A 12,127-nucleotide genomic window follows, 5' to 3' on the forward strand; every position below is an offset into this window, starting at 1 on the left:
GTGAAGCTCTGAGATGACTTCGAGTGTGTAATAAGTGGAGGCCTGAAGGCCTGAATGTCTAGCTACCTGCAAGGATTCAGGGTGTGGTTTGATCCAGGGTGTGGAATAAAAGGAGGAAATCTTTACCTTGATACACTTTGTAACAGATCTTCAGTTAGGTGCAATCTCCTTCTAATTTCTAAAATTCCACTTAATGCTAAGTCATTCAGAAACACCTTTTTAAAACTTCATGGTGTTGAGGGAGGATCTTACTTAGTAGTATCTTATATAGCAAGAAGCCTGTTCTAGAATAGGTGTTTTACCACTGTAAAGATGAAAACTCTGGCGTTTCCCAGCCCCATCCCACATGTGAGTGGCCCAGTATGTTAGTGGTACTAAGAACTGGCTGTGAGGTGACTCGGATGTGGAATTGGGATTGGCAGGGATCATTTCCTCTTTTTATTGCCTGTTTTGCACTGGAAGGGCCTGATTAGCAACAGGTTTAACTGAAAAATGTTTTGACTTTTTTCTTAGCCCTGTTTTTCTAAGGACAATATGCTGTAAACGAGGCAAGGGAAAAGAGAACAACATGTTTGGGAGAACACTAGTCTACAGAGAATGAGAATTTTTGAGTGGGGGACATTTTTGCAGTCATTCCCTCCCCCCACTACTGTCCCCATTAAGATCATTTGGCTGACTTTGGCCTCTAAAGCCGTGTGTTGGATGATGGGGCTTTCTTAGTCCCTAAAACCTATTAGACGGCTGCTTACTTCCAGTGTTTTAAAGAAAACTGGTCGTCTAAGGTCTTCCCACTTTCTGCCATCTCTCTCCTAAATTATTTCAATGGAATTGAGAGCACCATGATGAAATGGAGCCAATAATAATAAAAACTTCAGGGCCTGGCAGATTCAGAAGTAGCAGGCATCTCTCTAGAAGCCATCCCTGAGTTGGTCTAATCTTCAGTCACTTTTTGTGTTCAGTCCCAACAGAAGAAAGACACACACAAACTGTTTCAATACAGAAGCTATTGTTTTGAATGCTCATTCATTTAACAACAGTCAACTGAGTGTTAATTTAGGGCCATGTGTCCTGATGGCGTCCAGGAACGCCTGAGAGACTCAGAGAAATGCTCCTTCCTGCCTTCAGGGAACTTATAGCCTGGGAACAATTTTATTTTCATAAATGTGAAACTAATGTCGAATTACTCCAGAGTCACCTTTCTTCTTTTCTCTACCAAGTGTGTTTTTGAAATAAATTTGTCATGGATAAGCCAAGTCTTGGGGCCAGCCCTGTCAAATTCTAGCATGATTCATAAGCACCTAAATGTTCTCCCCTGCACCTCTGACAGATTGCTTTGAAGTAATCCATTCTGTGACTGGAAAAATCTGACCAAATGTGAACAGATTGTGTTTTTTTGAAACAATATTGACTTTCTAAAACATCAATTTAATTGCTTAATGAAATGACATGTGCTATTTCTTTACTACATTGGCCTTTCGGGCCTGGTGATTTATCCAGGCAATTATTCTCTGATGATAGCTCCAGTAGATTCCAGCCAATGCCCCATCCTGGTCGGTGGGCTGGGGCACATGTGCAGGCCCATCCGGCTGGGCCTCCAAGAGGGCCCATGGGAAAGACCATTCACTGCTGGTAGGATGGTGGCACTTAGGACATCTCAGATGGGTGGTGATGTGACTCAGGCTGGCTTGTACTCCGTTTAGGGACTTTCCTCTGGTTAATTTCTATACCTTGCCTCTGTTGTGACTGGTTTGGGACATATGGAGAAAAATCTGCCTGGAAGGGACCAGACTTCCTTTTGTTTGCTTTGCTGGGAGGACTTTCCGGGAGAAACAGCAGAGACACAACAAAAAGGTATCCGTCTTGTTGAAACCTAGAATCTTCGCTTTGGTAAGGAATTTAAGAGATATTAAATATAGTCCCTTGTTTTACAAAAGAGGAGCCTGAGTCCTTCAAGATCTGAGGCTCTGTGATGGGCAAGGTTGGAACTGGAACTCAAGTCTTCTGACTCCCCCTTCAGTGCTCTGCCTACTCTGCTTGATAAGTGGCTGCTCTATCTGTCATAAACTTGGCAAAGCTAATAGCCACAGCCTTTTCTTTTTAAACTGTCTTCCTTCAACCCCTAATCAACAAATGTTTGCTTTATTTGGAATCTCAGGGGAAAATGTCCAGAAACACTTGGTCCAGTATGACTATGTGGAAGAAATGAATTCTCTTATGGAGAGACAGTTAATGCCTTGGGTAGGTGTCTTCCACAGTTTAGATTCACAGTTCCACAGTTTAGGAGGAACAGGTCTGTCCCTAGGTGAACTGTTTTCTGGAATCATCTGGAAGCTTTAGGCCACCGTCTGCTGGCAAATACTCCAACCGTACAGCCACCGAGAGACAAATTAAATATAATCTGTCTTAATGAGATTTCCAGTCTGGGGTTGGAGAAAGAAGTTTAAGTCTCTAAACTGAATTATGGGTCCTTTGTAAGAGCATGCCTTATCCCTACTATTATGGAACCCACATGATTTGTATGGAGTCCACTGTGGGTTTGCATTCCCTATTTATACCTGCAACTTATTTTAAGAGCACCCTATACCCTTAGAATTTTAAAGATGAGCTGTCCCCCACCAGAGGTGGAGCCAAAATACAACGAGAAAATTCATGCTTAAAGCTGTGCAACTACTGGCACTGTGTATTTGTGAGATGATATTATCTGATGACAATTTATCATTGTCAGTGAGATACAGAGCTGTGTATGGTTTCTTTTTTAAAAATTCTTCTGTGATATGGAAACAATTATCTTGTCAAGGCTGGAAAAACTTTAGTTCTGTCAAACAATATACGAAAACTCACAATGAAAAGTTTGGAAAGTGACGTGAAAGAGTGCAACTAATCCCAAGGCTTTGATGACTTCATGGATTCGGTTACCTGAGAGCCCATCTCCACCTGGCACAGCAGCTCCTCTTCCCCCGGCCTTCCAGATGTGCTCTCAGAAAACACAGGGCGGGGTGGGTGCTCAGGCTCGGGTCATTCCTCCTGGATGCCGCCAGTGAGTTTCTGCTAATTACACAAATCAGTAACACATGTGCTGAGGCCGAGCACCTCATATTTATTCCACAATGTGTTTCCCTTAAATGACAAATGTTTTTTAAGGCCAAAGAAAAGGTCATTATATAGCTTTCCTCTGCAACACACAGCAAAAAAGGGATCCACATCTCCAAATAGGTGATTAGCTCATCTCGTTATCTGAACAAGGAGCCACGCTGATGTCTTAGAGCAGAAAGCCCTTTGTAGCTGTTTAAGAACCTTACTAAGGCTTACTTAATGTGTTATTCTATAAATCATAGACTCGTGTTCCCCAAGCTGTTTTTAGATTGTAATTTTTAGCTGGAGTATTTTTACTCTATATAAAACGGTTGGTAAGGCTGATGAATTCCTCCCACAAAGAAGGGAGCAAGCAGAAGTTTGCCTTAAATAGGAAAACAGTGAAGTTGGAAAACTTTAACTCCCCTCCTCCTTTTTTTTCCTAGTCTGTGAAGAGGCATTTAGAGGGTTCCAAGAAGACTTGTGGCATCTTGTAGTAGCATTGCTTTTCTCTTTTATTTAGAATATTGGAGACGGGGAATGAAGATTTTGGAAGTAGAGGTGTTATGGCTATACCAGAGTATGGGGGTAGTAGGGTAAATATTTTCTGTGGGATCCCTGTTTTTTAATTTTATTTTTATAGATTTGGGGGTACAAGTGCAGCTTTTTTTTACGTGAATATATTGCATAGTGGTGAAATCTGAGCTTTTAGTGTAACCATCACCCAAATAGTGTATATTTTACCCAATAGGTAATTTCCCATCACTCAGTCACTTCCCACCCTCCCACCTTTTTGAGTCTCCAATATCTGTTACTCCACTCTTCCATTCAAGTACTAACCAAGCCCTACTCAGCTTAGCTTCTGAGATTAGATGAAATCAGATGCTTTCAGGGAGGTATGGCCATTGACATATTTTTCTACTCTCTATGAGACCTCTGTTTATATAATCATATAAGTAATTCGAGTCACCTCAAATCAGAGTTTCAGTTCATAGAGTCCAAAAGAATCTTGCCCCCCTCCTCTGGACATCTGGTCAACCTGTGTTGGGAGGGATTGGGTGAGAAGAAGAGATGGAAGAGGGCCTGGATGTTCATGGAAGGAGAGAAACAGGGACAGAATCCAATGTAGATTCTGATCTGGGTTCATGTGCACCTCTCAGCCCATCCTCGTTACCAGGTGGGGCCTTCAAATTTTTCCAAGGGCTTCTACGGACCATAAGGAGAAGTGGGGCATTTCCTAGACTATTTGAGTATTTAGAGATCTCTTGCAAGTCTTCATTAACAGACGCATGCTGCAGAAGAAATACTGCTTGTAGCTTTAATTTCTATGAAAGTCCCTGAAGTCTAAACTGTACTAAGTCATCAAGCATGGTTAAATCAGTGGGATGTGGGGGAATGGTTTGATGTGGGGTGCTGGAGAGAGAGAGAGAAATCTCAGATTTCTTTTTTTTTTTTTGAGTTGGAGTTTCACTCCGTCACCCAGACCGGAGTGCAGTGGCCGCTCCCAGCCACCACAGCCTCGACCCACTGGGCTCCGGCGATCCTTCCGCCCCAGCCTTCCGAGTAGCTGGAAGATTTCTGACTTGGATGCTGCGGTAGATGTGGTGGTTTTAGAACTGGTGTGAGGATCAGAGGAAGGAGGCTTGGTAAAAGGGGTATGAGGATGAGCTCAGATCTCAACATATGAAATTTGAGGAGTCTGTGGCACATCCACAGGGGAATGCCTAGTAGGAAGTTAAATATGTAATGTCTATAAATGGTTGTCAAATAATTTAACAAAAATGTGTAGAGCACCTTCCATTGACTAGATACCGTTTTAGGCATTAGTATTATGACTGTGAATAAGTCTCTGTTTTCATAGAGATTATACTCTAGTGGGATGAAGACATAATTAAGAAGTAAATCAGTAAGATAATTTCAGAATTGTTATTAAAAACAAAATGGGTAATATAAAGGGCTTCATTGAGAGTGTGACATTGGAGCTGTGACCTGAGTGCTTAGAAGGAAACTTTCATATGAATACCGTGGGGTTAAAATATTCCAGGCAGAGAACACAGCATGTGCAAATATTCTGAGGCATGAATGAGCCTGATAAATTGGAGAAAGACCATCAGGGAAGCTTTGCCCTAGTGAATGTAGAGCTCTGAGGTGAAACTGAAGAGGCAGGCAGGGCTTTTAGGCCATGATGAAGAGAGAGTATGGGTTTATTCCAAGTAAAATGGGAAACTATCAGAGGGTTTTTAACTAGGGTAAATACTAATGTTATCATTTTAAATGAAAAAAAAAAGCATATCAATTTGTACTTATTGTATGCTCTCAACTATGTAAAACAAAGTAAGGGAAAGAGGCTTTAAGGAAATTTTCCAGAGGATACCACTGATTGAGAGAGTCATGCAGTGGTCAGCAATGTAGACAACTAAGGATCATCGGCTGGAACTTGGTTCTGACACTTGCTTGGCCAGCAGTTCTCAAACTTTGTGATCACAGGACCCTATCTGTCAATATTTATCATCTTAGAAATGAAAATTAAACACCCTTTCATTAATTCATTAAAAAATGAACCCATGACATGTTTACAAAAGTAGCATATTTTTAAGAAGAGTAACTGATTTTCCAAAACAAAAACAAGTTATTGAGAAGGATGCCAATGTTTTACACTTTAAAAAAAAAAAACTATTTGGCATGAAAGAAGACATCTGGGTTCTCATATCATCAACTGTATTCAATCACAAGTCATATACACTCATGAAAGAATGAGATGAAAAGGGCAAATAAATAACTTTTTAGTAGTATTATGAAAATAGTTTTGACATTGTGGGTCCCTAAAAGGTCCTGGACCACACTTAAAAAAACCTTTGTATTCAAGCTATGATATTTGGCATTTGGCAAAACCCTAACCTTGATGGGCTTCAGTTTCCCCATTTGTTGAGTGAGAACCATTAATAGTACCTAACTCATAGAGCTGCTAGAATTTAATGAGCCAATATGTGTAAAGCAATTAAAATGGCATGGAGTAGGTATTCAGTATACATCAACTATTTTTCTCTTACTTTTTGTTGTGATACTGAGTGGCAGCAAAACTCTTCAAAGAAATTGCAGAAACTCACTGAAACTTTACTAACTGATTTCCCTTCCTGTTCTTTCTTGCTCCAGTTGTGAAATGAGCCTTGAAATTTGAGTGCAGGTTGACAAATGCTGCTGTCAAATAATTGTAAGTTTTAATGTTAGCCATTTTGTGTTGATGAGGGTTCTCTATACCAGACCATAGACTACTCACAGTTGAGTATGCCATAATTCTTCAGATTTTCTTCCTTCCTAATACCTAAAGGCATCTTTTCTTGGTGAGTGAAGTTGGGTAGTGGAGGAGGTAAAGGATGAAGTGATTTGACAGCACCGTGCTCTGTCTGGGTCTGCAAGGCCTCAGGTTAACTGCTTTCTCCCTCTTTTATTTTCCATATTGCAACTGTGCAATGGAAGTGAGTATAATTCTCAGTCTTGGCTCCACATTGAACTTACATGGGAAAAATGTAAAAGTACCAATACCTAGATCTCATTCCCAGAGACTGATTTAATTGGCCTGGGGTGGGGCATGGGCATCAGGATTTTAAAAATCCTCCTAGTATCCAATGTCTTACCAGGCTCTGCTATAAAAGGCGGTTACATACTCACTTTAAAAATTTTTAGAATTATTTGTAAAATATAACAAACCTGCAAAAAATTACATAATACATAAATGTCAGCTTAACAAGTTGTTATAAAATAAACACCCAAGTACTGTGATCCAGTACAAGAAATAGAGCATTGCCAAAATACCCAAGAACTTTCCTGCTTTTTCTAGTGACACCTCTTTTCCAACTCTTTACAGGTAACCATGACCGTGACATTTTATAGCCACTTTTTTGCTTCATTTTATAATTTTACCATATGAGTAGGAATCCCTAGACAACATGAGCTAGATTTACATACTTTTAAACTTTATTTAAATGGGATCATGCTTTGATGTCTGACTTCGTTTGCTCAATATTATATGTATTTTTATTCATTTGTATTTCTGGATGCAACTGTAGTTCCTTGCTTTTCTTTATTCTGAAGTATTTCACTGTATCATTCTACCACAATATCTTTATCCATTCATTCCTGATGGATGCTTTGGTGATTTTTGGATTTGAACTATTATGACCTGTATTGCTGTAGGTATTTTTTATGCATATTCTTTTTATACTTTTATGTTCAGATACATATTTTTTACATGTATCCTTTATATATATATATATGCTTAGATACATATTTTTATATGTATTTTGTATACTTATCTGAACATCTATATTTAGAAGTTGAGTTGGACACGTTCATTCATCAGAAGAAACTGAGGCTGAGCTGCAGTTTTGGTGGACTTCTAGGGGTAGAGAGGAGCTGGAGACTAGGACTCTGCAGGATTGTACTGCTCTGAGCCACGTACCCTGGGAGTATTGATCATCAGCAGGAGGCAAACTGAGACTCCGCTGTGCTTTTGGTAGTTTCCTAGACTGAAGGGACAAGGTTCAGTGCCTATTGAGAGCAGAGATCCTCTTGAAACCCTTCCTACTCTGGACTGGGACCCAAGGGCAGCCTCCTGGCGGTGGGATCACAGACTCTGCTATAGCAGGACAGTTGGCTGGCCCAGAAGATATCAGGCCTTCATCCCAACCTCAGCAGCTGGTAGAAGGAAATGAACAAAGTCTTTGGAGAAACATACCATTATCCTAGGCTTTGAGGTGGTTACTAAGTCCTAAATCTCTCCTTGATCTTGAGAGGTAATTCCCTACTATCTTATTAGTTCACTGATGCTTTAATGAAGATACTTTCCCCCCCCAGCTTCTTTTATCTTCAGTGGGAAGTCTGGTATGAATGAATTGTTACATAGTGCATGCTTGTTTCAGATGTTGTGCTAAAGTACCTGAGGGAGTTTTGCCAGCAAGCTTTTCTATCTATTCTCATGGTTGCTTGACACTGTGGGCTACTGCTCTGCCCTTCTGTGAGTTCCTTCTTGCCACATTGAGTCCATTATCCTTGAGGTGACTGTTACTGTCTTGTCCACTTTGCTCCCAGCTTGGACATAGGCTATGGTGTGTTAGAACTGACCAATACCGGTTCACAAGAACTGATGGTGAAATTTTCAGGAATTTGGTAAGCCAGTGGTGAAATATAACCACTGCTTAAAGTTAAGCCACTGCATAAAGTTAAATTATGTAAACTTGCAATTAAAAATTATATTAAATGCAAAAAACAAAGTTAATACATTCAAAACTAATCATTTTCTAGTTATCTTACCATGTTTTACTATTTATGCTATTAAGGTTATTTATATTGGATCTGTATACTGTAGGAATACTATGTAATGATGTACTGTGGAACATCTCAACTCCACATTTAGTGGCATCAACGCTTGAATCAGTCTTGGGGGAATAGTTATACCATGGATACTGGCAAATGCTACAAATCAGGGCTTTTTCTTTTTTTTTTTTAAAGCTAGTTGTTAAACATTTATCAGCATATCACTGGACATAGTTCCCTTTTTCAAGTCTTTACAGCAGAATTCAGGCCAGATGATGAAACTAATAGAATTCAGAGACTAACAAAAGAAAATTACTATGAAGAAAACTTAAAATTGATTAGTAGAAATGGTTATTCTGAGTCATATGCTTACGCCTTTGTATCAGTCCATTTTGCATTGCTATAAAGAAATATCTGAGACTGGGTAATTTATAAAGAAAAAAAGACTTATTTTGGTGCATAGGTCTGCATGGCTCCTGTATTTGCTGAACTTCTGGTAAGGTCTCAGGAAGCTTACAGTCATGATAGAAGATGGAGAGATAGCAGTAGTGTCACATGGTGAGGGAGGGAGGAAGAGAGGAAGAAAGGGAGAAGAAGGAGGTTCCTGACTCTTTTTTCCCCCCAAAGCTGTGGGGTACAATTCAGGGTTAGGTATACAAACATTGATTATGCAGGTACCCTTGTTGATGAGGTGTGCCCTTCCCTTCCCTGACAGTTTCCCTCAACTTTCCTGACTCTTTTAACCAACTCTCCCATGAATTAACAGAGCAAGAACTCATTCATTACCATGAGAATTGCACTAATCGGTTCATGAAGGACCCACCTCCTTAATGTTCCAATCACCTTTCACTAGGCCCCACCTTCAACACTGGGAATCATATTTCAACATGAGATTTAGAGGGGACAAACATTCTAACTATATCAGCATCTTGCACTTCCACCATTGCCATCGATCTCTTCTCAGCACAGCATTCAGAATGATACTGTTAAAATGTGAATCAGATCAGATTTTGCCTTTGCTTAAAATCCTCTAATGTCTTCTTCTTTCTCTTGGGGAATAAGCCATGGAGAGCTACCTGGGATTCTCTCTCTTCCCTCTTGACATCCATTATTCACCCTGTAGGTCACTATGCTACACCTTGCTGTTCTCTGAGAATTCCAGATGCTTTCTTGCCTTAGAGCTGTTTCATGGCATCTACTTGCAATACAGAATGCTTCTATCCCAGAAAGCTGCATATTTGATCCCTTCAGATCTTATTTCAAATGTTACTTCTCAGTGAGATCTTCTTCAGTCACCTTATTACAATTGCAGCCCTTCCACATTCTTTATCTCCCATTTTCTCTAGAATGTATCACCAGCTAAGTTAGTCACTCATTCACTTCTCCCCTTCTCTATAAAATCTGGTGTTGTCTATTGTCTGTTTTCTCCCTCATTAGAATGTAGATTTCATGAGGAATTTTTATCTGGTTGATCATGTTGAATTATCATTGCTTAAAACTTAGTTTCTGGCACATGGCAGTTTCTCATTCAATATATTACATGAATGAATGAATGATAGGATGGTAGAATGGGCACTGGTTAGGAGCTGAAGACTTAAGTTTTAATTTTTATCTTTTCTTGTCATAAGCTCTGTAACTGAGAGATTCTTTTTATACATCTGTATGTATTCATCAAGAAAAGGGGATATAATAACTCTTCCACATGCCACATTGACTTTTGGTGAAGCTCATGAAAGGAAATCTAACTCTATATAGGCATAGGGGATCGTTTTCATTGTCTTGCTTGCTTATACCCAGTATGGTGAGCATCTAGCTTCACACTCACGTAGCTTTAAATAATTCCTAAGAAAAAGCTCTCCATCTGAACACAGGATAAAAATAACAGGCTCATTTTTGCATTTTCCTCTGAAGATGTTAGTGAATTCTTTGTGTATCACTTAGATGATTGGGGTCATTATAAGCCACTGAAAACCTGGCAAATGAAATAGAAATTCACCACAGGGTCTGGGGCCTCGTCTGTGTCTAGCGGTATGTTACATGTTATTACATGTACTATTTCATCCACACTGCCACACTGCAGGGAGTATATGGCATCACGTTAGAGATAAAGACATTGATGTTTAGAGAGATACAGTATCCCATTAAGGCAGTAGAGCTGATAAAAGGCAGAGCCTAGGGGAGAACTCATATTTATCTGACCAAATGCTAATTTCTCACCCACTTCAGGAAATCTGAATATTTAACCCAAGAGCTTAAAAGGGAATATGCTTATTACTACAGATGTGTTTCTCACTGACATGTTATTATTTTTTTTCAGACTGTTTATGACCAGTGGTTCATCACCCTTTTTAACATTGTTTACACGTCACTACCTGTTCTAGCCATGGGGATTTTTGACCAGGTATGTGTTTTTCTCCATCGTTATAACCTAATTTCTCAGTTATGCCTTTTAGTTGCTTTTAGCTTCTAAGTAGACGACACAATTCATGAAAAGAACCCTAGGACTACAGTTGTTTTAGTAGGTGTTGAAATGGATCTGGAATGGATCACAAACCGTTCCAGATCTATCCTGCCCACTACCCATCCTCCAGCTTCCCCCAAAGGATTCTCTGAACAAAGTTTGGCTACTCTCCTCTTAGAGAGTCATACTTGACGTTATTGTTCTAAAGGCTCTGAGAAGTCCTGCAGGAAGTAGTCTCTTTAGTTTCATTTTAGCCTAGCATTTCCCAAACTTTTATGACCGTACTTTTACTTTTTTTTTCCATATAGCACCTATTAATATGCCTCAGAACGAACGTCTGAGGTTCAAACACTGAAAATACTGCATTAGGCTTTGAGATTTTATAGAGAAGCATGCAGTGGTAGGAAAGAAAATCATGGAACTCAATTGGAGCTCAGAGGGCTAGCATCTATAGTGAGATTTCATGGCCAGCATAGCCCCAGAACAGAAACTACAGACCAGAAGAGCAGCACAGAGGAGGGCACAGAACCCCACAGCCATGGAAAAAGCACACAGACTTCTTTTGTCCAGTCCCGATGTGCTTGAGAGAGGAGAAGAGAAAGAAGCAATTACAAAAATGGTGGATCCTTGGCACACTCAGAGCCTCGGAAAGTAGTTCCTGGAAAAGGGAAAAGTCTAGCTGCCTATGCGGAAGTGAAAGACTAGCCAGCGGCATTTCCAGGGTGCAATTAGGGGGTATTATTTTTTAAAGTTTTTTTTTAAAGTACTTTTAAGGAGACCAGATTTTCTCCAGGCTGTTGTTAGACCCATTTGTGAGACCTCATTTTCTGGCCCAAAGGCGTCTGTTGCAAAATATAAATCTTCGCATTATGAGCTCACTCCACTCTCCCATTCTGCTGGCTTCATAGTTGTGAGTCCTACTTCACATATGTAAAAAGGGTGATTTGTGAAAGGCATAATTCTATGAAAAGTAGTGAGCTTCTGAAGACTTAAGAGGTAAAGGATTAAGCACATTCATTTTTAAGTGCCCATGTTTACAAGTGTTTCTTTTCTTGGTGCTTTGTAGCTGCCCAGAATGAGGAATAAAATAACAAAAATAAAGCAGTTTCTGGGAAAAGATAGTTATTGTGCAATTAAAAAAAATATAATAAGGCTCCTTATTGCCATCAAGTTGAGTGTCTCTTCTCTCCTTTTCCGCTTTGTCAACTTTGGCCCTTAAACTGATCACAGGATTGTGGAATGCTATGCTGGAAGGGCCTCGGCAATCATCTACTGATCTGC

At 39.9% G+C, this 12,127-nt stretch overlaps 1 protein-coding gene across 1 annotated transcript in view; it reads left to right on the forward strand.

The window, feature by feature from the left end:
- ATP8B4 (ATPase phospholipid transporting 8B4 (putative)) overlaps positions 1–12,127 on the forward strand; it is a gene marked incomplete at its 5' end in the record, with an annotated part of 158,598 nt that overhangs the window by 126,954 nt on the left and 19,517 nt on the right. The window contains one exon of the mRNA XM_008051091.2: positions 10,703–10,786. Within this exon, the coding sequence (XP_008049282.1) occupies positions 10,703–10,786 (84 nt within the window). The remainder of the gene's footprint in view (positions 1–10,702; positions 10,787–12,127) is intronic.

The sequence above is a fragment of the Carlito syrichta genome, unplaced genomic scaffold (genome assembly GCF_000164805.1).
Source record: "Carlito syrichta isolate Samal-C Ts95f unplaced genomic scaffold, Tarsius_syrichta-2.0.1 Scaffold161491, whole genome shotgun sequence".
NCBI lineage: Eukaryota > Metazoa > Chordata > Mammalia > Primates > Tarsiidae > Carlito > Carlito syrichta.